The sequence below is a fragment of the Rhamphochromis sp. 'chilingali' genome, assembly GCF_963969265.1.
Source record: "Rhamphochromis sp. 'chilingali' genome assembly, chromosome: 20".
Classification (NCBI taxonomy): Eukaryota; Metazoa; Chordata; class Actinopteri; order Cichliformes; family Cichlidae; genus Rhamphochromis; species Rhamphochromis sp. 'chilingali'.
In genome coordinates, this window is record NC_137947.1 from 56,309 (window position 1) to 81,794 (window position 25,486).

The window sequence follows — 25,486 nt, forward strand, 5'->3', positions numbered from 1 at the left end:
AGCAGGTTGTACCTGCTGCGGAGACTCAGGTCGTTTGGAGTGGAGGGCCCACTCCTGAAGACCTTCTATGACTCTGTTGTGGCTTCTGCTATCTTTTATGGCGTGGTCTGCTGGGGCGGCAGCATCTCTGCTGGGGACAGGAAGAGACTGAACAGGCTGATCCGAAGGGCCAGCTCTGTTCTAGGATGCCCTCTGGACCCAGTGGAGGTGGTGAGTGACAGGAGAACGGCGGCTAAGCTGTCATCCCTGATGGACAACATCTCCCACCCCATGCAGCAGACTGTGACAGCACTGAGCAGCTCCTTCAGTGGGAGACTGCGGCACCCACGGTGTGGGACGGAGAGATTTCGCAGGTCTTTCCTCCCCACTGCTGTCAGACTCCATAATAAAGACTTTAACTGATCAAGCACACACATCCATACATATGCAATAATCCTTTCTGTCATCGTTGTATTTTTACTCAGTTGTATATAGTATTTGTATTTGTATTCTATTTTTATCTTATTGTATATTTATTTTATTTTATTCTATTCTGTACAGCTGTGTACTGTATTTATTCTTATTGTATTCTAATTTTTGCCTCATAACTTTTGCACTGTCCACTCCTGCTGTGACAAAACAAATTTCCCACGTGTGGGACTAATAAAGCTTATCTTATCTTATCTTATCTTATCTTATCTTATCTTATCTTATTTAGAAAAGCGACAAAATATTTCAAAATATATACTAGAGATGGCACGATACTACTTTTTTATGTCCGATACCGATATCATAAATTTGGATATCTGCCGATACAGATATGAATCCGATATAGTGTTTTTTAATCAACAAAACTGTTTTTTAAATATCTTGCTGCATTTTGTGTAAGTTCATACTCAAGTTTAAAACAACAACTACACTAAAGCTATTCTGTTATACCTGTATGCAAAAAAAAAAAATTTCATAGTTCAGCAATACTGATCAATCTAATAAACTTAAACCTACACCATCCTCCCTATTCTGGTATTTTAAAGAGTACTTAGCATAAATATTAAGCAACCTAACTAATAGGGTTCCAACTCCCAGCAACAACAAAAATAAATAAATAAAAAATGGGGAACCACCCCTCACGCTCCACCTCATGATGCTTAATCAACGTAATCAACCTTAATGTGATGCAGTGCACAGAAAATGCACAGAAATCAATTATTTTTCAAGAAATATTAAATAGATTCAACATCTTTCTTCAACAAAATTGCAGACTGCACAGATGGTACCTTCCCAAAGGAAAAAGTACTATAGCTTACTAGGGTATATATATATATATATTAGACTTAATAGTTACTATATACAGTAATGGACTTCTATTCATTTTGCATCAAATTAAAACTTTGGGTGTCAGATAATTATTTATTAAAAGCTAGACATTTTAAATGAGAATAAGAAAGAAAAGTATGTCTTTGTGCCCCCTTTTCCCTGTTAATGCCCTATCGGCCCCCCTGGCTAAACTTTGCTAGATCCGCCCCTGCACAGTTACCAGCCGTCAGCTGTAGAAAAAGATCCTCGAGTAGAAAGTAATATTAAATAAATTCTAACAACAGCTGATCAAGCTTAAACGTGCTGCTGTTGTTCAGCCGCTGGTTTCCAGCCTCATCAGCAGCCAGGTTTATAACCACAAAGGAGTCCAAACGAAGAATGAGCTCTGCAAACTAGATAGGAAATCTGAAAAACTCTGCAGGAAGTCTTGAAACTGCAAAAACTGAAGTTGTGATCTCTTCCCCTCAGTTTTAAAAGTGTTGTTGTTGTTGTTTTGCCTCACTGCTCCTTATGTTCTTGTGTTTATTTTCAGTCAGACTTTAAGACCACCGAAATGATCACATGACTGGAACAGAAATTAGGTGATAGAGGAGTTTATTGATCGTATAATTATGAATTATTTGAAACACTCGGAACCCCAAAGAGCGGATAAATTTGTTTCTTTGTTTTTACTTGAGGCCCTAATGGATGAATGGGTTGCTAAATTTGGGAAAGAACTGACATGTATGTAAGTGGTATGTATGTTTTGACACCCTGTAGCGTAACCATGACAACAGCCAATCAGAGCTGCCTACTAATGTTTTTCATGGCCACGATTAACTTCCTGTCAGGCTGTCATGGTAATATGTCACATATCACTTATTTGAGGCCTTTGCCTTGCTGTTGCCAAGGAAACAGTGGCCTGGTGCTTTCTGTTGTCATGGTTACCGATGGTCAGCTGTGAGGATCAGCTGCAGTTTTGAAAAAACAATAACACAAACATAAAGTGTGTGTGTGTGTGTTCCTGTCTAGCTATCTTTCTGAGCACTGAAATCTGCATTCTACTATACTTGTGTGAACCAGCAGTCACTTGTGAGGACACACACACCGGTCCTTTTTGAGGCTCAAAATGTGGTGTCAGGGTTACAATTAGATTATGGTTAGGTATAGGGTAAGGGTTAGGGTTAGACATTCATTTTAATGGTTAGGATTAGGGTAAGGGGCTAGGGAAACCATTATGTCAATGAAGGTCCTCACTAAGATAGCTGAAAGGGCTTGTGTGTGTGTGTGTGTGTGTGTGTGTGTGTGTGTGTGTGTGTGTGTGTGTGTGTGTGTGTGTGTGTGTGTGTGTGTGTGTGTGATCTCTTACCCTGACATCTTGCTTCAAGCATCCTGTCACCATCTCCATGGCAACAGAGGGAGAACTATGGCACGCAGCAGCTTTGGAAGAACAAATGTGTGTAACATTTTAAAAAATCCTCCTCATTTTATTTTGAAAATCTCCTCCTGATCAATATTTCTAATGAACTCTATTTCAGAACCTTTCAGAATCTCACCAAATAAAAGATGAGTAGAAAATGTGTGTGTGTCTTTCAAAGGTGTGTGTGAATAGAAACCTGCGTGTCCAAACTGAAAGCAGGATGTGTGTGTCTGAGCAGATGTGAAGGTCGTCAGATTAAAAGCGTGTTGAATGAATCAGACATGTTCATCGCCTCCGTGTGTGACATCATCAGTTTTTATTTGAGGGGAAACTCTTGGCTCAACTCCAGACACACCTGAGCTCAGTTAGCCCATTTAACCTCCGGGTGGGCTCAGGCTTTATTTAGCCCTGCACTGTCCCGATGATGATGGTGATGACGTTTGGTTCTTTCTAATGACCCCTGACCCCTCCTGAGGGCCGAATCCCTCAAAGGAGGTGTGAAGTGAGCGACACCTGAGGCTCTCCAGCCTCTCCGGGCTTTTGGACCGTTTTCCAGTCCTGTGGGAATCTTCGTGACTCTGAGCTGCAGAGATTCGAGGCTGCAGTTCTGTGGATGAAAATGACTGAAAATAGAAGCTGCTGTTCCGCAGAGAGCAGCTGAACTCACTAAGCGTGCTCACTGAGTGTGCTCACTGAGTGTGCTCACTGAGTCATATCTCCAAACCTATGAGCATGCTACACTCACTGCAGCTGCTTCACTGAAATCACTGTGCGTCTAGTAAAAAAACATCAATTTTATCGTTCACAGCTGCTTCTAGGTCTAATTGACAAACTTACTTTCATTCAATAAGCTGATTGAGGTCAAAGTTCAGCAGAGAGGTTGATCTTATTTTAATTTTGTTTTTGTGGTTTTATTTTTTGGCAGCTCTTCACCAAACAAGAGCATTTAATGAAGGTTTTAAATTAATTCATGCTTTGATTTGAATTATAATTGCTTTGTATTTATTAGAATTTTTATTAAGGTGGCTGCAATGAAACCATCGGGTTTTTTCAGGTGTGTTGGTTCACTGTAGACCAGGTTTGTTCTATCAAGCAGAACTCGGATCTGTTCTTGGTGAATGTTGGACTTTTTCAGGCTTTCTAAGTGCAGCCAAGCGATGGAGGGTGAAGGGGGGAGGGTTTGATGGTCTCAGAATCTCTCTGATGCGGTTCTGTTGGTCCATCAGATGGTGATCTCCAGTAGGCAGTGAGGCAGTACACAGGAATAACAATGAAGTGTCCCGTCCAGGTCAGCACGCCTCCTCAGGGCTCTAGAGTGCGACCAATTTGGTCACAAATGCGACCAAATTTTTCAGTGGTGCGACTAAAAAAAGATATTTGGTTGCACCTGTGCGACCAAATGTTCCGGTAGCAAAAAACAAAAAATCTGCAACCTTCCCTGTGGTCAACAACAGACACACATTATGCCCCTATCGTGGACTAAACCAATCAGAGATAGTAAGGGGCGGGACCTCTCTGATTGGCCGTGGTCCAGTTGAAAGTGCAGGTGGAAGTGGGAGGTGAGTAGCTTGAATAAAGCGATATCAATTCATTAAATCCTGAATCGACTTTTAAATATAACAGTGTTTTGCCAGAAATGCCAGATTCTCAGATTAAAGCTCACCAAACCATTTCAACAACAACCAAACAGCAGATGAGAGCAGGTACACGGACTCCACACAAAGACGTAAACACAGACCCGACGCATCAGAATCAGCTTTGTCTTTCTAGGCTTTCTCACCCGACGGCCCGTAGACGGACACGCTGTCGGAGCTTAGCGATCCTGATGCGTCCGGTCCGCGCTGTGATTACGTCTTTTTGCGCTGATTCTGAGCTGCAGGTTTTGTCTCTCCAACCAAAATTGAACAAGAACACTGAGAGTAGTAGTTCTAAAACAGCTGGGTTTATTTGAGGAGTTTCCATCAGGTTTCAGAGCCCATCACAGCACAGAAACAGCTTTAGTGAAGGTTACAGGTGATCTTCTTATGGCTTCTGATCTCTCGCCTCTGTCATTGCGCCCCAGGGCAGCTGTGGCTACAATGTAGCTTGCCATTGCCAGTGTGTGAATGTGTCTGTGAATGACTGAATGTAGTGTAAAGCGCTTTGGGGTCCTTAGGGACTGAGTAAAGCGCTATACAAATGCAGGCCATTTGCCATTTACCATCTCAGACTGGATTATAGATGGCAGACAGTTGGTGTCGTAAGCCCCACCCTCTGTTCAAAGATGGTTGTTCACAGTGGACATGCTTCCTTCACTCCATCTGTCTTCTCTGTCCAACATGTGGGCATTCTCAAAGAGTGACCTTTGACCTTTAGATGCAGATGAACAGCTGGCTGTTTGCTGTCTCAGATACTATATCCATTCATGAGAAACTGAAGGGGTTACCACAGACTGGATAAAAAATCTGCAGGAAGTTATTCCTGAAGACTGGGTGATGCTGGTGTTTATTCTCCCCACAGAATCATTTTACATTTGCTGATGTTTCTGCAAAACAAAAGACTGAAAGGTTCCTGTGCCTCGTCTCTATCTACAGACCCGGCTAATAATAAGCTGAACTCTGCTCCTGTCTCTGATCAGCCACGTCCTTCAGAGATGCTCGACACGCTGCGTTCCTGTGAGAACTCACACACTCCGTGAATGTTTTCTCTGATTTAAGATTTGGAGTCACACGGCAAGAGGCGATGAACCACGCGTGATTCATCACAAACTCGCTTTATTGTGACGACCTTCCCGCCTCCTCGCTGCTCTCGTCTACTTCCAGCTCGCTCGGTTTGTTAACAGATGATTTAGAAAGAGTTTTTTTAAACTCAAAGAGAGGAGCTGATCCAAGGTCAGCTTCAGGCACCGAGGAGATCTCAGCCCAATCAGAATCAACTAATCACCATCAGCACGCCACTTGGCATGTGCATGCTTGGATTTAAAAACATCAAACTAACGTGATGTGTGATGTCACACACAAAGAACACAAACAAACATTTGCTGAGAAAAGTTCACAAATGAGATGGTCTCGGCTGTTCAGCTGCCATGTTACTGATTAGCTCTCACTCTGAGAACACGCCAGGAGAACCCGTCAGACACACACACACACCCTCACAGCGTGTGGGTGTGTGTGTGTGTCCCCAGAGGACGGCTCAGCCGGATAGTAAAAATCTTGGGTCTCACGAGGCCCACGGTCTGTTGCTCTCACAGTTTGTCAGAAGCTCTGAGTGTGGACTTTCTCATCACTCAGGTGTTTCCAGGTTACTTCGTTCTTCATCTTTATTTAGCTGAAACCTTCAGCATCTTCTCAGAGTCTCACCTGTAAAATATATGAAGAGGTTTTTTTTTTATGTTTCAGCCTTTTGTCTGACCTTCTGACATGGACTCCACCTGTGACACAGTGGGAGGAGCTTTAATGTCAGGTGTTTTGTGTGAATCCCATTGTAACTCTAATGTGAAAACCTGATTTCATTGTTATTGTATTTTGTGCAACACTGAGACGATGTTTAAATGATGGACAGGTGGAGTCAGTGAGGTTTTCAGGTTTAACCTTTAATGAGCTGATGTGGTTTTCTGATCGAAATCAGGCAACAGAGGTCAGAGTTCATAAACACATGAGCCTTTTAAACACTCTCCTAAATGGAGAGTTTGACATCTCTGAAGTAAAGGTCAAAGGTTAAAGGGGTCGCCTGTATAAGTGTACTTTGGTTCAAACCCTGCAGCATTTCACACAGAAGAAGAAGTAGTCAGATACTTCACACTCCGCCCGCTTCTCCATCCGGACATTCAAACCAAATGCTTTCAACACTTCAGCTGACTGGCTCTATGGTCATCATGGAAACAAAGGAGGGGTTCAATTATGCCACAGACCGCCGGGTTGCCTCTCATGCCTAACCTGAGGGGGCATTGCATGGTGTGAGTTTATCTCACCACCATTTCACTGTGTGAGCGCATTATTCCCCGACTCTTCTGAGCAACCTAACAGAACCTGACTGTCTGTGAGATCGAATCAGGATGAGAAACTATCAAAGTAAAGTCACCTGAGTCCTGTTTGGACTTGAAAACAGCAAATGGAGGGTTAGGTTATGTTTCACTACACCCTGTATTCAGCCAATCACACACACTCACTCCGATGGAGGCGTCAGGGGAAAACTCAAGTTGCTTTTTGATCGGTCCGATCGATTGTATCCTTCTCATTGTGATGGAGCTGATGGCAGCGCCCCTCCTCAGCAGCAGGATGACGGTCAGTTGATGAATTCGCCCGACAGACTGCGGCCACAGCGAGCTGAACGCATCTTCAGCTCGTGGTAGCACTGGACAAAGCTGTGATAGATGAAGGTGATGGGCAGCGCCAGCAGGACGATGCCGCTCACCACGCAGAGGCCTCCGAGCATGCGTCCCGCCACCGTCATCGGGTACATGTCCCCGTAGCCCACTGTGGTCATGGATATGATGACCCACCAGCAGGCAGCGGGGATACTGGCGTAGTCATGGTTTCCAGCCTCCAGGTCAAGGCCGTGCTCTAGCAGCTGAGCCAGCGCACTGAAGATCGCCATGGCAACACAGACGAAGACCAGGAGCATTACCATCTCACGATAGCAGCGACGAAGCGTCAGGCCAAGTGTCTGCAGGCCCATGAAGTGACGCGCCAGCTTGATAACCCAGAAGATCCGCATCATGCGAAGAACACGCAGTGTCACACCGGCTCGCTGCAGCTGCGAGTTCTCGCCCGTCAGGCTCGTCATGGCAACAGAGATGTAGTATGGCAGGATGGCCAGAAGGTCAATGATGTTCAGAGGCCGCTGAATGAAGTCCCACTTATCACGAGACACTAGGAAATGGACAATGCACTCTGCTGTGAACCAACCAATGCACACCGCCTCGATGATGCTGCAAGGGAGGGGCCAGAGGGGACAAATGAGAAAGCAGAGATAGACCAATGAGATGTTGCTGAAAATTAACAAATCACAGGTGGAGATGTCAGACAATCATTCACAATGGTTTCACACAGAAGGGGAGTTAAGTTATTCATATTAGGTACACTGACAATGACGCAATGGTTAACGCATTTGCTTGGTGAGCAAAAGGTTGCTGGTTTGATTCCAGCTGGAGACACAGATCCCTCTGCGGTTGTGTTGGGTAGCACATCTCACAGCCAACTCAAGCATGCAGAGCTACCACTGTGGCAAGAAGCTTTACACACACAGGAGCATGTACACTTTGTGACTTATCAGTCAATTATCAATAATCCGCTGCTGGTCCCGGTTTTCCTCCGAACTGCACCAGTTCTCTACCTGCTGCAGGTACCCGTCAGAACTGGACCGGGTCTGTCAGGGGCTGATTCTGAATAGTGCAGTGTGTGTGTCAGTGTGAGTCCTACCTTTGCTGTTCCAGCGCTGTCCAATCAGGTAAGGTGCTGGCACATAGCATCACCATGGAGATGACTACAAACAGCACTGACACTGAAGCAAGGAGCTGCGCAGCCAACGAGGACGTGGGCTCCTCAAATGTTCTCCTCATCTTCTCCAGCCAAGGATTCTGCGTAATCTCAGGGCCACGTGGTGGCTCCTCCTCCGGGAAGAAGTGCACGAGGGCGTCAGACATGCGGTCGTCCAGAAGACGCTGGCAGCACAGCTGCAGATCAGAGCTCTCCAGGCCCCAGTACAGCATCTCGTTGTAGAAGGAAAGCTCACACATGTGTGGCACAAAGCGCAGTTTCCCGTGCTGCACGTACAGCATGATGAAACTGAAGGCCTCAGAGTGGCGGTCAAAGAAGAACTCATTGCGATCACGATCGTAGTCATCGCAGAGCTCAAGAAGCTCGCTCTCCGACACGCAGCGAAGCAGTCGACTGAGTCTGCTGAGGGGGAGACGCCTCATCAGCTCCGCAGTGTAGGAGAACCTGCGGCCACCAACGTTCAGCGTGCAGAGGCTGCTGCCACATTTCATGTTTTCTCTGCGTGAGGAGGCGTTGCCGCAGTTCGTGCTGGAAACCTTCAGACTCCTGCGAGCGCAGCCAAGATGCTCCAAAGTTTCATGTCAGCAGCCAAAGAGTGCGAGAACGCTGTTGCTTCTCAAGTTTCCTCCTCAGATAAAAATGTCTTTGCAGCTTCAGTGAAAATGGAAGCGTGTCAGGAATGTAAAGAAGATCAAATGAGCAGTGACCCACTTTCATCGATTATTTTTAGTCAAACTCTGAGAAACTGAATCAATGCCATAGACAGATTTCCTGCTCAGCAGAAATCAGCGAGGATTCTCTTTGACTTCTGCTGCATCTCTGAGAGTGAAGAGCAGCAGCTCACCCTCCTCCTCCTCCTGTCAGAGAGGGGGAGGATCACTCGCTGATCCGAAGAGTCCGAGCCAGAGACACTTTATATCCCCCAAAACCTCCTTCCTGTGCTTCAGCATCTCCTCATCCTCTGCTGTTGATCTTCTTCCTCTTTAGCTGTCCTCATTTTCATCACATATTAAACATTTAATCCTCTTAATCATAATTTAATGTTTCAGTGCGCATCAAAGCATGTGTGCATAATGATTTTATGAACTCAGTAATAACCTGCAGAGCTGTGTAAAGGTTTCCCCCTGCTGGACACAGCTCATCATCATCATCATCATCATCCTCATCATCATCATCGGATTTTGGAGAAAACAAGGAACTACAGCCATGCAACAAAAACGAATAAAGATTAATAAATGTCTTTACAAGGCTAAGTTGTTCCAAATGTTTTACGAGCTGTAACGGTGAAGGTGCCCTCTGAGCTTATGCTTAGTTTTCGATACACTCAGGAGCAGCTGATCGGCTGACCTGAGAGAACAGGAAGTAATGTGGGACGAGATAATTAGAGCCTTTTAAAGCAATTCCAAAAGTGATCCTAAAATTTATAGGCGGCCAGTGGTTCCAGGTTAAAATGGGAGAAACATGCTTATAATTGTGTGTGCTGGTTCAAAGACATGCAGCAGCATTCTGTACTAACTGAAGATGAGCCACTGAAGAAGCACCAGCCCTCAAGCAAAGTTCATTCCAGTAGTCCAGCAGAATGGTAACAAAGGTGTGGATTACACTCTCAAAGTGCTGCCTGGAAAGAACTGGCTTTATTTTGGCCAGCTGCCTCAACTGGAAATAAAATAATTTTTCCACACTGGTTTGTAATAGTCAGCCTGATGTACTGGGCCAAGGAACAGATATCAACAAGGGTGTCAGAGTGATACCTGCAAACATCATCACTTCAGTCTTTTTCTCATTAAAATTGAAGAGGTTAAGGGCCTGGATGGCCTTTAAGTCTTCAACACACTTGAACAGCAGTCTAGCAGAATATGTTTCTGTCACGACGTAACTCTCTCCAGGTTGTTGGACACAGGTGCTACCAATGATGCCATGATGTACAAAACAACATAAAATAATCAATTTTTTACAGTAAGGTGTTCTCATAAAGCATATTATTCAACAACATAAACATTCACATTTTGACCTTTACAAAATGTTGACACATTCTGTGACTAACATATAAACAGCTCTGTCACAAAAAAACATCTTATTTTTCTAGCAACACATAAAATGCTAATTGCATACCTCAATGGCTGCATTAACGTGAAGGGAGCAATGACACTCACACTCTTTACCCACAGCTGGAAAACTTTGCTGCATCCATCTCCAAATCTCTACCACCCACTGAAAAAGGAAAACATGCTGCCTTCTACCGAGTGTGGCGTGTAACTTAAAATATCGTCAACTGTAAATAGATTGAACATTGTTTCCACCAATGTTTGTTTTAAAACCAACAATCTAAACATTACAATCTGATTTTTTAAACATGAAGTTGCTTATTTATTGTAGCTTAAAAACATAAAATTAACTTAAAATGCATAAAGAACCTAGAACTTTTATTATCATTATACAGTTGCTTGCACTGTGAAGTTAGGCAGCAAGATCACAAAGGTCTGAAAGTAAAGAAAACAATATACAAAAAAAGAAAAAGAAAAACAAGCATTACAAGGGCATCGTAATAAAATATAATAAATAATAAATAAGGGTGGAAGGTCATTAAGGACATGGATCATCTGCACATCTGCTGAAATATTGCATAGGAGAAAAAAAATGGGAGCATAATAAATAGCAGCGACAGAGTGGCTGTATGACTGTATGGGAGAGGTCTGCTCACACTCTTGCATTAAGAGTTCTGAGATGATTGAATGTTGGGGTGGGTACAGTTTCCTCTGCGGTGGGGTAGGGTGGGCTGCCCCGGGTCCTGTGGGGCTCTGCAGTGCTGCTACTGTAGGCCCCGGTGTGGATGGACCTGGGCTCCCTTGCCTTGGTGGGCACCAGAGGACGAGGGTGCCTACTGGGGTCAGCGGGGGAGCTGGCCCTAGGGAGGGGCATCCTCCCTCGTTTTCCTCCCCATCCCTGGCTACCTCCCTCTTCCCGCTCCACCACACTCACCCACACAGGTAGGGCCTTGGGGTGCGGGTGTGTCACCAGGGTGCAGGGGAGACATTCCCCCCCCCCCCTGTCCCCTTCTGGCCACCTGTGCCTCAATTTTATCTCACAACTTAGACATCCACATTACTTACACTCTCATAACACACATATATATGTAGGGCCTTGAGGGTGGGCACGTTAACGGCGTCCAGTGGACGGTCTGTGTACTCAAACCTACCTCTGGCACCGGTGCCCACCTCTCAATTTTAAATCCATGTAGACATTGAGGGTTCTCGGGAGGGGCCGTGCTAACACCTGCTGCTCTCTGGCAGCAGCACCATGCTCTCCCTTGTTTTAAATGCACTTTAGAACAACACGCAGCAACACTACACATGAGCGGGAGGAGGGAGGTATGGGGTCTTCACACACACCCCCGTTCTCTGCTAGCCATCGGGGCGGGGGGGCTGGGAGGAGATGTTGGCTGTCCGATTGGCCTCCCTGCTGCTGCGGAGCCTGGGACGGTCTGCTTGCCTCCACCCCGGGGGGAAGGGTAACATCTCTTGGGTCTGGGTTCTGGACCTGGGGTATAGAGTATGTTTGGGGAGTGTGATTGTGTGTATATGTCCATTTATGTCAATCCTTACGTTGGGTGAGTGCTGAGTGTTTGTATATGTGTGCATGAGGGTGGGAATGCATGTTTGTGTCTGTGTGTGCCTGTTTGTCTGTGTCTATATGTCAGGTCGGGTCTTAGACTCCACCTCTCTGGGAACTTCTAGGCCCTCCAAGGCCTATCTCCCCTCACCACACTCCCTGCCGGTGACTGATGCCCTCAGGGGTCGGTGCATTGGTGGTTCTTGGTGTCCGGGGCTGGGCGCTCAGGTATGTACCAGCTCACTCCCGGTGGTAAATCCATTGGGTCTCCTTGTTGGTCTTCAGACAACAATTCTGACGGCTAAAGAACCAAATGGGACAGGCAAAAAAAAAGAAAAAAAAAAAAAGAGTTCTGACAGCTGTTCTTTAGTCTGTTGGTTTTGCACCTGATGGATCTGAAGCTTTCTCCAGAAGCCAGGATGTTGAAGAGGTGGTGGTCAGGGTGGAGGTGGTCACGAGCTTGGCTACACTTTGGGCCAGCACCTTCCCTGGCTTGCCCGGTACTGGGTTGCCATGCCCCAAACCTCATGAATCCAACATATAACGTTGGAAGAAATCCACAGCAGACCTGACCACGTCTCCATGCTTTCCAGCATACACTTTTATTTTCTGCTTTGGCTCTCGGAGGAGGCGGACGCACTTTTTCTCCTCTCCCTTATCTTCCCTGCTTAGTTCTTATGTCCTTGTCTAGTCTCGTGTTTTTTGTATTACTTTCCCTGGAACACTCTCTCACAGTCTGTTTCTAAAACCTAAAGAGAATTATGGATTTCATCAACTGGTCTCTGAATGCTATTGACACCCTTTTCTCAACGAGAAGTCTGGGCTTGGGAGAGCCCGAGTGCCCTGGAGGGACTTTCCCTGCCGGGTACACGATGGACGGGTGGCAGAACTGGAGGATCGTGTGCCTGGCGGGACTGTGGATCGAGGACGCTGAAGATATCTACCTATTCGGAACCATGATAACAGGGTTCTTGCTGATCGGAGCTGGCTTGGCCCTGGCTTATTGGAGAATTAAGAAAGCGGAACCGGCTCTTCAAACCCCCCCAAGGCTGCCCACTGGGATTGGAACGATGGGACGAGGCGCGACTTCTCAGAAAGGGCTCACTGAGTGCAGCATGGTTAAGCGCTTGGAGGCGCTTACAGCTGCAGTGAATGCTCAGAATAAGACCTCTGAGTGTATATTGGATTACATCAAGGAAAAGTCCACCCGGAACAACACCTCTGCGCGGAAGTTGGATTACATCTTGGAACAGCTGACTGCGGTTGTGAGGTCTCAGAATCTGCCTTTTGAGCAAAAGAATGACAACACCACGGAACTGAAGGTTAATAACATCATGGAGAAACTCGCGGCTATCCAACGGGAGATTGAGAGACCAGTGTCGGAGTGTTAAAGAACAGCTTGAAATTCTCATGAGTTGTTGCAAAAGAAAAATCACCATCATAATGCGGTTACCCCTTCGGCGCCAGCTGTGGGCTCAAGGCTGGAGCTGAACAAAAACTCCCTGATAACGACTGTGTTGAGTCTGTTCCTTTCCATATGGAAAAGATATATATAAATCTTATAAAGTTTGTATCTGTCTTGTGTGAAACTTGTATGAAAAGCATATAAGAGTGAAAACAGATATAAGATCCCTTGAAAAATTATATGATGAAACTTGTATGTTTTGGATACTTACTAAAACAATGTATGAAAGTAATGAGAAAGTGGCCACTTTCATGAGTAATCACATATAAGTTTTTACAATTTCTTTTCCATATGGGTTCCCATTCCCTACAAGGCCGCCAGGGTTGGCTGGAAGACTGTTTACTTAGCCTGGCAGGGCGAAGGACACTGTCTCAGCTGAACTATGGACACGCACACACATACTGATACTGATAAGCACTCACCGACGTATCACCCTCCCTACCCCGGATCCAACGCCACCTCCAACGCTTACCTCCCCTCTGATGTGGACATCGGGTCAGTTGGAGGCGCAGTTGAAAGATTGCAGCAGTCCCAGATCAGATGTACACACTGGAACTCTTTCCCATGTTGCTGTCTGTGTTTATTGTGCTATGATGTGTTGATATCTGTGCATTCCTGTATTATCCTTTTGTGTTACACATTTTGATGTTTTTTTCCTCGCTACCTAGCCTGACCTGTCTCCCCAATGTGATGTTTGTATTGTATGTACGGTCGGCAAGGTCTGTCAGCTCGGTTGTGGGCAAAAGACCTGCAACTGACAAATAAAGGCTATCTCATCATCATCTCATCTTTTATTTCTGGTTGCTGTTCTTTACACACACAGCTGCAGCTTTTCAGCTCATAGCCGAGCACATCACCAACAACACCAACAACAACCCTCAGACCGGACCCAGTTCTTCCTTTTATGCAGGTGAGGCGTGATTGCAGATGTCGTTCAGGTGTGTTCACCTCGCTGCAGCCGCGCCACTGACCACGCCCCGCCACAAATGTGTAAAACAGAAACTTCTGTCTTAACCAAAACTAATCATCAGGTCTTCACATCAGACCTGGTTCTGAATCCGTTCTCTCCACTTCAGAATATTTCATTCATGTTGAACTCCTTTATTGTCTCTCATTAATGTTCGTTTTTACACTTTTGTACGAAGTCTCCATTTTTTTCTGTTTCTCTAATCATGCTCAGACTGAGGCACTGTACTTTGGAACAGAGTTAGCATCACCTGTATTCTCGTTAACCTCCCACTGGGTTAAAGCATTGCGTGCTGCATTAAAAGGATCAAAGTTTAAATCGCTTCCTCAGCTTTGCTTTAATCTCTAACCTCTGAGTGGATCCTCATCTTCCCCAGTTCTTGACCGTCAGCTGACCCTCCTGTTCTTCAGTAGCTGGTAATACTGGTCCAACACGATAAACATTAGTTACAACCAGTCTGTGGCAAAGGTACTGGTGTGCAGGTTTTCAGGTTTTGGTTACACCATGCACTGACCAATGTACATTTTAAAAAGGCGGAAGATTCGAGGCAGAGTCCAGTCCATTTACACTGTCTGCAGTCAGCTAGTGCGGGGTAGGTTTGTGTTCGTATTGCTTCACGATGTCTACAGTGTCCTTTAAAGGACTTGGACTTGGCTCCATCTCTGGACCCCCCAGGTTCCTCTCTGCGTCACGGTCACTGTCTTTGACCTTTAGCTGATATAAACAGAGTTAATCTCCCTGTGAGCTGATTAACCATTTATCTGCTCAGGTGAGGTAATGAACTGCACATGTCACACAATGATGTATAACACTGGAAAAATACTGCAAGAAACTCCCCCCAAAAAACTATAAAAGAAAACTGTAAAAATATCACAATAAAAGCGATGGTACTAGTGATAAGACCAAAAAAGTAAAACAAAACACTGTAATAACATCCCAAGGAACTTTAAATGACACTTTTTTTTAATAAAGCACAATAAATACTGCAAGAAAAACACCAAAAAAAAAAAACCCCTGTAAAATGTACTGCTAAAGATAGCTTGGAAAGAAAAGCTTCTTCAGTTGAACAGAAGAAGCTTCTCGGATGAGAGGTGAAACGTCTTCAAGCAACTTAAAGAAGTCCAGACGCTTTTCTTTCCAAGCTCCTTAGACTACGATGGCCTGGATGACTGAGAACCTTCACAGACATACTGCTAAAGATGTACTTACAAAAATGTAATGTGAATTTAATATAAGCTGTAAAACACTAAAGTATTTCACACCTGAACACCTAAGACAGCACAATAAAGACCAAAGCTGAAGGTTTTCTCACAGTAGTTATAGATATCTAATAATATATAAATATATTTTTATGTTACGTGTTCCAAAGCTGTGTTTGATAAAAGATGAGTCAGACAGCTTGGTTTCAGTCACAATCTCTTTATAGGTTTTATCATACACAGAACTAGAAGCTCCAACCAACCCACAACAACTGACTGAAGACATCACTCTCTCCAAAGAAACAGAAACATATGATGCTCTATGCAGTGGACTTGGCTTTAACTACAAATCTGAGAGCAGATTTCTCTCTCTCTTTCCTGTCCCTTAAATAATCACAGGTTTCAGACCTTACAGAGAAAGAAAGCAATAAAGGAAACGCCTCATAACCAATCACACGATTGCCACAGCCCATTTTTCAACCTGAATTCAGTCTGCCGGGTGTTCTTTCTGGACATGTCACCCACACCTGCAGGAATAACCCATCTGTGACGGCATGTGTTGGACACAGCTTTGCTCCATTCGTTGTGCGGTTTGAAATCACACTAGGAGCATTTCGTCAGTGAGGGGTATTAAATTTTTTAAACTGCAGAGACAGTCAGTGCTGTTAACTCACCTGCTCAGTGCATAATGAACAGACCCAAGCAGAAACACACTTAACTTGTGTTAAGGTGAAGCATTCGGTAGCCATTTATCAACAAAGACTTGATAAGATGTTGACATTTAAAAAAAAAAAGAAAAATAACGACCACATCAAACTGACAAATGATCATTTTTATACCTGTAGTTTATGTGCTTAGCTCTGTATACACCTGTGCACACCGGCCTTTATAATAATGTAAGATGTGCCGTTTCTGTTAGTCCTACATCAGTTACATTAACTTTACACCTGTATATACACCTGCATGTGCATGTTTCGTATACAGGCAATAAGTACAGCTGTGTGAACACCATCTGAGCCTCTGTACTGACAGGAGTTTTATACAGGAGTCATGCTGCTGTGTATGAACCTCTGTCATTGCTGCCTGCTCTCACAGATGGCAGCACTGGTACGTTGTGGGCTGCTTAGTGGTTTGTTCTCTCATGTTAAAGTCTCCAGTGATTGCTGGAGAAAGCCAGCAGAAATGACACACATTCAAACATCTGGATGTAAGAAATAATAACTAGGTTGATCTTTTTACACTAATGATGACGTCGATGGATCCGTGCTGTCTTGGCTGTGTGCTCCCTGCTGGACAAACACGGAACTGCAACACTCAGACACATTGGTGGGAATAGACTCACTGGGACCCGATGCTGTCTGATGGTCTAACCACCGCCTGACAGGAACTGCTACTCTGAAAGGGGTGATGATGTTTTAATTACAGGAGCACGTTCCTCTTTTTTAAAAATAAACTCTGTTTAACATATTTACAGAAAATATCGACATTCACAGGAACTTCAAATGTTCACATTAATGTGCATGTGTGGCTTATATACAGTTCTTTTCTCCCTCTTATGGGGGGAGAGATGGCATTTGAGGGGGGTGAAGAGAAGGGGAGACATCAGTCCTCTGTGGTGGGTTTGGCTATCAGGTGTTGGCCTCTGGAGCATCTCCGCCTTCCACCTGGTTGGTCCTCCCAAGGGTCTTCAATTTGGTGAGCAGATCGCTGAACGTCTCCTTGACGCCCTTCTCGAGCAGCCAGCCCTCACTCTCACACTCGGGGTTCTCCGGCTCTGCCATCGTCTCAAGCGCTGTGCTCAAGTACTTCAGCCCTGCCATGTCCACAGACTGACATAGACACACACAGCTCACATTTATGGCAAATCCAGGAAAAACCCATCCAGCCAAGTACATGTAATATTTTATGACCTCATCATTTTAAGGTGAATCTCTGGTTCTGACCGAGTTTTAAATCCCTACAGTCCCCCCAGAGAACATTGTGGTGACAGGAATGTTGTTTGTGGTCATTTTTAGTTGGTATTAGTAGTTTTGTTTTGTGCTCATTTAACAGACTCTGTCAAAAGAAATGTGAAATTTTCTGTTAGAAGGCTTCAGTACAATTTTGGGCCCTTTTATTTTCTTTAGCAGCACCCTAACGACAATTACACATTATTGTTTGCTTTGTTCAGAGAACAGCGTGAGAGCCTCCGAGTGGCAAATGGCAATATCATGAGCATACAGTCACACTCTGCTTTATTAAGATCATAGACCGAATTGCAAACTACAGAGAGCCTGGTACTGAACCGAGGCTCGCCCTTTAAACTGAGGAGTGAGGAAAAACTGAGTTCAGGATGTTGTTTTTTTAACTTAAGCCTTTCAGGTCAAACATGTTGTTTTGACCCAGATTCCAACTCACTTCTCCCTCTCAGGAAGTGTCCCTCATCCTTATTTTCCCAGAATGCAACCTGCTGTTTCTGTGGACAGATTAACCCCCCAGAAATAGCTCCTTATCCTCAGTGAGCCTGACCACCACTTAATGTGACATTTCACCAGATGATCCACCTCAGGTCCTGAGTCACGTATGAGCACAACAGAAATCACACAGTCACAGCCACAACAGAAACAGTCATGCAGAGAATGTGTGCGTTTTCATGATGCAGTTGGAGTCGCACAGAGAATTTAAACAAAAACGGCCTTTTTAAATGGTGTGTGCCGTGTCGTGATACAGCAGCCGCTCAGGAACATCAGTACTAATGCTAATCCCACACCAATCAGTTATTCTGTTAACCTGCTCACTCCGCTGAATTTACTGCAGGGGTGCTGCTGCAATGATCTCGTTCTAAATCACAAGATTAGGAAGAGAACTTGGAGCCTGGATTCACCCGAGAGAGAAAGTCAAAGACTTAAGCCTGTTCACTTTGAACAAATGAGTTAAAAACAGCACCAAACACACATTCACTGATTTTTTTTTTTCCATTGCTTTTTCAAACAAAGCACCCGGCTTTAGAACAGCCACATGCCCGGTTTCTCCTGTACAATGTGAAGCTTTCATTAGAGCAGAAGGAAAATAAAGTGAAACTAACAAATCTGAGATGCACTGACAAGTTTGACATTAAAACAACAGAAGATATGCTTAGGTTAGGTTTCAGCCTTTCATTGGCTGCTTATTGAAATAATTTGTCAGACTAGATTTGATATGTTAGATGAGCAGAAGAGCAGCTGGAAACTGCTAATAAACTGTAGAGCAACGCTTTTTATTTCTGGGTCTCACGCGCCATCACAGCTTCTCAGACATTTGCAGATGGAGTATGTCACAGGACCAGGCTAGCTGTTTCCATTCAATTTTAGTCGTTATGTTGCAGCTTCAGATTTTCTAAGCTGAACATCTGAATCAAAGAGATGTCTGTTTGGCTGATTGGCTGCAGTGGAATGTGGGTGGGGTCTTACCTCCAGGATGATGGCAAAGAGGACAAAAACACCAATGCTGCTCATCAGGCTGCTGTAATAGGAGAAGAGGGCCTCAAGGCAGCCCCGGGTCCAGATGTTGAGCTCCTCTGTGCGGTGGTCATAGTCGTAATGAGCAGAGTTATTGGTCAGGTGGTGCTGGATGCAGGGCCGGGGGGACCCGGGGTTACAGCAGCTGAATGGGACGCTGTCCATCAGATACTTCCCCTCCACGTTACTGAGGACTCGACTGCAGGCCAAACACAGGTCAGAGGTCAAACAAAGCCAGCCTGGGGACTGAGGAGAGATTAGCGACGACCCCCCCATTGCTCTGGAAATGGGTTAGTTAAATCTATGCTGAAATGAATGAACGGTTGCAGCACAGGTGACTCAAGACAAAAGTAAGCTAATAGGAACTATACGTTACTACAGAGACTAAACCAAAGATCAATAAAATACGGCAAGAAGTCGACCAATTTTCCTGAGTTCCTGAACTTTCAGAGAGGGCAACCCTATGAGCAAGAACCATGTGGAGGTGAAACACTCACTGGCCACTGTGGAGGAAGGCCTCCATAACAGTTATGTTTGCAAGGCAAGGCTGTTTGCATGGAAAGTAAGAATTTCAAAAGAATCATAACTGAGCAGAACATCAGAGCCATAACTGAGAGGACCGTCAGCATACAGCTGCACTCTGCTTTAATAAGATTATTCACTGTGATGGAAAACTGTTGAGGACCAGGCACTGAATGCTGCAGAGGAAATGTCTCTTATGGCAGCCTTCCGCTCAATTTAAGTGGAAGTAAAGCCACGCAAATGTTTCATGACAACAGTGAAACTCACTACAGTCTGCACCTCTGGATGATTTATCTGCTCTCCAAATCTGAAAACTGGTTTGCCCTTTTGGAGGAAGGTCATTAAGAAGAAAATAAACTCTCCCTTTTCCTGTCACGTTTAAACTTGTTAGATTATCTTGGAGGGTGATGTCAAATTTAACCAATATGTTAAAAATATTGGTAAATTTGTCTATGGATGGTACTACCAGATGTGATCAAATTATCTGATAAAAATCATCATTAAACGTTGCAGTTTTAGACTCAAAGTGAGAAAAGTAGAGTAGAGTACAAAATAGTCCATTAGACGTTTTAGTCAATCGGAAACCTTCTTATGGCAAGAGCATACAATATAATTTATATCCCACAATTCAACTCAGCAGAGACACTGATGGAGAATAAGACTGCTTCGTTCAAATATGAAGAACAGCGACATGTAAAGTTTTCACTTTGTCAGATGCAGTATGTTATTTAACTTGTTAATTGGTACAAGCTGTGGGTATGGCTTTAAGTTGGATCAATTATATTAGAGAGAAAAAAATAATCTCTTTTAAACACATTAGAACAGAAAACAAAATAGTTACAGGTTTGCCACTATTTCAGAGCTGCAGCCAATCAGACGTGTTCATTTCTGATCAGAAGCTGTTTCTTTAATGTCCGCTTTGCTGTGTTTAAGGATCAAGTGACAGATTAGAGTCTCAGAGGAGACGCCCCGCACGAAGCTCCTAAACGTTGACTTTTACCTCCTTAAGACCTCTCTGATCCTCTGCTGAGCCCAATGTTTAATTCATCTGAGAAACTAATGAATAAAACCTGAGAAATTTAATTTAGAAATATCTGAGGTGCTCAGTTCAACGAGGAGCTGCTGATCAGACTTGTGTCGTGATCCCAGAGACACTTTTCCCGAGGCTGCTGCTTTGTTAAAAATTGATGAGTTTGATTAAAATATAGAGGAATATTCAGATGGACAATTTCTATAGAATAATTATGGATTCATCTAATAGAATCAGGTGCCAGCTCTGTGTGTAAATTCTTAAACAGCAGATACATTATCCAACAACATCGATAACTTTTCAATAATGGCTCCACGTGACCGGCCACCCCGCTCAGATACTCACTCTTTGACCACATCGTTGCTCATGTCCAGGTAGCGGTTGCTGATCCACTGAACCTCAAACCAATCCCTGAAATTGTTGTTCCCGCAGCAGTGGAACTCGATCTGCGTCATGTCCAGCGTCCTCTTCATGAAGCAGCGCCCTGGAGTGTCCGTGTCCTTGTAAAACCGGATGGCGTAACTCAGGCCCTCGGCCAGTGTCAGGTATACGGAGAACTGCATAAGGAAGCAGAGCAGCGACACGAGTACCAGCAACACGTTGAAGCCGCAGCACAGCAGCAAATATGTCTTCAACATCGGCTTCCATTTGGAGAACTTGATGGGATCCAGAGAGTCATGGCACACCTTCCCTCCAAAGGCATTAAGGCCGCAAGCCAGCAATCCCACCAGGATCAGCAAGTTGGGCACCAGGTGGCTCTCGTTGTTGTCCATCATCTCACTTCTCTTCCGCAGCTCAATCTTGAAGAAGATGCCGAGGCTGAAGATGAGGATCCCTGCGATGACTGAAAACCAGTAGAGCATCCATAGACCCTGAGCCAGCTTGACCCGCTTCTGCAGGTTGAACTTCACCGGCATGAAAGGCATTTTAGCAACTCTGAGAATTCAAACAGACACTGAGGGTCAGGATTCAATAAGAAGCAGCTGCAGTTCAGACTCAGATTCAGAGCTTTACTCGTGAAAAAACAACATCTACTGGTTTCAGGCCCATAATGCTGAGCTGCAAGGGGGCCAACAGTCCATGTTACTGAGGGAGCAGAGGAGTCCACCATCAAACACTGCACAATATTCACACAGACCAAGTGAGTATTTCCTGCAGGATGTATGGAGGTGTGAATGCGAGCGTGCGGCAGCTCGTCATCCTAAAGCCTCCTGAGCTCATTATCAGCAGATCAGCTGCTGCCTCTAATCCCTCCTCTAACTCCTAATTGGTTTGATGTTAAGCAGCTGCTTCCTCCTCACTGTCACAAGCTTCACTGAGCAGAGTTCACCTGCCTCACCTCAGGGCAGGGTAGTCTCAGTAAGCAGTCCAACAAACCTCCTGTGAGCAGGAGCCTGAACTCTGTTTAGTGAGAAAACTTGTATCTCCGTGGTAAAAGATGCTGTGCACATGCACTGAGCAGGTTACATTTGAGAGAACTTGAAAACCCAGAGACCCAGGGGAGCTTACTGTGCAGGTACACAGAGAGTTAGGCCATCTCACAGTCCTGGTGTTTTGTAGAGATCCCAAAGCAGAGACCGAATACAACAGAGCACTTCCCGATCTGAAGTCAGGCAGTGATTTTACTAGTTTTTAAACTATCAAGGCTTACCATTCAGACTGTTTATCTAGACTCCACACCTTCGTGTGATGTCCACGATGCTCTCATACCTGCAGAAGTGAATGCTGAAGGCTGAGGATGCATTTGCAAAGTATTGTAAAGAGAAACCATCAAACACAGCACAGCTGCCTCTCTGAGTGACCGCTACTGTAATAGAGTGAATTGTTGCCCCCCCAGTGGTAAAATACAGAAGTGCCTGTTACAGGGCTAGTTCTTGGTTGACCAATATATAACAACAAAAAAGGGTAGTTTCTGCACCGCTAAGAAACAACAAGTTAGTGTGTGATGTCCTGCTGTTCAATAAAGGCACCTATCCACGTCCTTCTGTCCTGATCTTTTCAAGAGCCTAATCCAGAATATCACAACTGGCGACAAGGATTCTAAAGATTTCCACAGCGTGACAGAGGCTGTAGAAGGGCTGTGTTCACATGTAAAGAAAAATACAAACCAAGACGTTTTCTTCACGGCTGCAGCGAAACAGCTTTTGGTGAGCTAACATGGCGATGCATGTGGGTCGTGTTGAAGAGTATAATGAATCGAAGGAAGATTTTGAGTCATATTTGGAGCGGTTGGAGCAATGGATGTTGGCAAATGATGTTTCCGATGAGAAGAAAGTGTGCACGTTTCTCTCTGTGATCGGAGCAGATACATACAGGCTGCTAAAGACTCTTGTGTCTCCGAGGGTACCGAGTACCATGGGATATGCAGCACTGACTGGAGCGTTAAGTGCGCATTATAAGCCGACTCCAGTGGTGATAGCTGAGCGTTTTCGTTTTCAGAAACGTAACCAGAAAGAAGGGGAGGCAGTTTCTGACTATGTTGTCGCTCTGAGGCAGTTGTCAGCCACATGTGATTTTGGTCAATATTTGGATGAGGCCCTGAGGGATCGTTTTGTTAGTGGGCTGCGTTCTGATGCTGTGCAGCGCAAGCTACTATCGGAAAAAGATCTTACATTTCCACGTGCATGTGAGATTGCCGTATTCATGGAACTCGCTTCGAAAAATACGATGGAGTTCTCAGGACGCCAGGACCCTCACCATGTAAATGCCTTGACAAATGCTCCAAATTTTTTCCAACAAAGGATGGAAAGGACAGAACAGGCAAGAGGGCAATAACAAGCCAAAGAACTGGAAGGGACCTAAAAAAGACACAGGAATGAAGCAACCATGTTATCGTTGTGGTGGAAAGCATTCAGCACGTGAGTGCAAATTTAAGAGTGAAAAGTGTCATGTTTGTGCAAAAATAGGACACACTGCACGTGCTTGCAGGAATAAAAAATTCAGTCAGCAAACTCAGTATTTGGAAACTGAGGATGAATGCTCAAGTAGGAATGATGAAGCTGAACTTTTTGGAGTTTATTCAATGTACTCCATCACCTCCAGTGAGAAGGGATACACAGTGGATGTTGCGCTTGGGAGCAAGAACACCACCATGCTGCTGGATACAGGATCAGCAGTGTCGGTAGTATCAGACAAGTATTATCAGATACATCTCACTCATTTCCCTATAAAACCAGCCAGTGGGCTAAAGCTCAAGTCCTTCTCAGGCCAACACATTGCTGTGCGTGGATATATTATGTTACCAGTACAGTATGGGACTCAAAACATCACCCTACCACTGATCGTTGTTCAGGGAGACAGACCAGCTCTGATTGGACGAAACTGGTTAAAGAAACTACAGCTGAACTGGAAACAGATTTTCACAGTACACAAGGTACTGGTGCAGAAAGAAGCAAAGCCAGGAGTACTAGAAGTGATTCAGCGCCATCAGGCAGTGTTTTCGGATGACCAAGGCTGCATAAAGAGATTTAAAGCTAGAATCCACACTAAACCAAACACTGCACCAATTTTCTGTAAAGCTCGCCCAGTTCCTTATGCACTAAAAGAAGCTGTGGAAAAGGAGCTGGACAGATTGGAAAAGGTGAAGGTTATTTCAAAGGTTGAGAAAAGTGAGTGGGCATCCCCTATTGTTACTGTGCCAAAAGCAGACAAAACAATTAGGATATGTGGTGACTACAAAGTCAGTGTCAACCAGTGTGTTGAAGAGGAAAGATATCCACTTCCAAATACTGAAGATTTGTTTGCTACTTTAGCTGGAGGAACATCCTTCAGTAAACTTGACCTTTCTCATGCCTATCAGCAGCTACAGTTAGATGAAGAATCAGAGAAGTATCTGGGCATCAAATTTCAAATTCAAATTTTATTTGTCACGTACACAGTCATACACAGTATGATATGTAGTGAAATGCTTGGACAACTGCTCGTGACCTAAAGAAAACAAAAAAAGGAAAAGGCTATGAATAAGATAGGAAATAAATATGAAAAATTAAAAAGGGTAAATTTTACTAGGAAGGAATAAAATATAAATTAAGGTTAAAAATGAAATAACTGTACAACACAAATTAGAATGAAGGGTAAATTTAACTGGGAAAGAATAAGATAAAATATATAAATTAAAGTTGAAAATAAAATAACTGTACAACAAAATACACAATATAGAACTATATAAGAATGTATGAAGAAATATAAATAAATATATACACAATAACAGCAGTTGTACAAGTATTAACTGGAAATGAAGAATATAATGTCCAGTGTTGTGCAATCCACATTATGTCTTCTGCAGTGCAAATATGCTTAAACACACACAAAGGTCTCTATAAGTACAATCGCCTCAGCTATGGTGTTTCCAGTGCTCCGGCTCTTTTCCAGTCTGTGATGGATCAAATCCTTCAGGGGATGGAGCATGTCACCTGCTTTTTGGATGACATCCTCATCACTGCTTCATCTGAAAGGGATCATTTGAAGAGGTTGGAGGAAGTACTCACACGTCTGGAGAAGCATGGTGTCAGAGTGAAGCTTTCCAAGTGCCACTTTCTTCAGAGCAGTGTGGAGTACCTGGGTCATCGTATTGACAGGGATGGTCTGCATCCTTTAGAGGAAAAGGTAGCAGCCATAGCAAATGCACCAGAACCAACAAACGTCACTGAACTGAAGTCCTTTCTTGGTCTTCTAAATTACTACAGTCGATTTTTGGAAAATCCATCCACCATTCTTCAGCCTTTGCATAACCTGTTGAGAAAAGATGCTACCGTAAATGGATTTGGACCATGGAATGTGCAAAAGCATTCAGGGATGCAAAAAGTCTACTGCTGCAGAACAAAGTGTTGGTGCACTACAGCACAAATCTGCCATTGAAGTTAGCCTGCAATGCATCACCTTATGGATTGGGCGCAGTCATCTCTCATGTCATGGAAAATGGAGAGGAAAGGCCTGTGGCTTTTGCATCAAGAACATTAACTGAAGCTGAGCAAAAGTATGCCCAGATAGAAAAAGAGGCCCTTGCCATAAGTTTTGGAGTAAAGAAATTCCATAAATATCTGTATG

The 25,486-nt window shown here is 44.4% G+C and overlaps 2 protein-coding genes across 2 annotated transcripts; both read right to left on the bottom strand.

The window, feature by feature from the left end:
* Positions 1-6,280: 6,280 nt before the first annotated feature.
* Positions 6,281-8,978, bottom strand: LOC308388554 (voltage-gated potassium channel regulatory subunit KCNG3-like). The gene is made up of 2 exons (XM_080869322.1): positions 8,095-8,978; positions 6,281-7,604 (listed from the first exon to the last, which is right to left on the bottom strand). The coding sequence occupies exons 1-2, from the start codon at positions 8,661-8,663 to the stop codon at positions 6,959-6,961; spliced, it is 1,215 nt and encodes a 404-aa protein (XP_080725448.1). The 5' UTR covers positions 8,664-8,978; the 3' UTR covers positions 6,281-6,958.
* Positions 8,979-16,186: 7,208 nt separating this feature from the next.
* prph2b (peripherin 2b (retinal degeneration, slow)) lies at positions 16,187-21,588 on the bottom strand. The gene is made up of 3 exons (XM_080868118.1): positions 20,786-21,588; positions 18,841-19,087; positions 16,187-17,241 (listed from the first exon to the last, which is right to left on the bottom strand). Exons 1-3 carry the CDS (start codon positions 21,364-21,366, stop codon positions 17,041-17,043), a joined length of 1,029 nt encoding a protein of 342 aa, XP_080724244.1. The 5' UTR covers positions 21,367-21,588; the 3' UTR covers positions 16,187-17,040.
* Between the last annotated feature and the right edge of the window lie 3,898 nt (positions 21,589-25,486).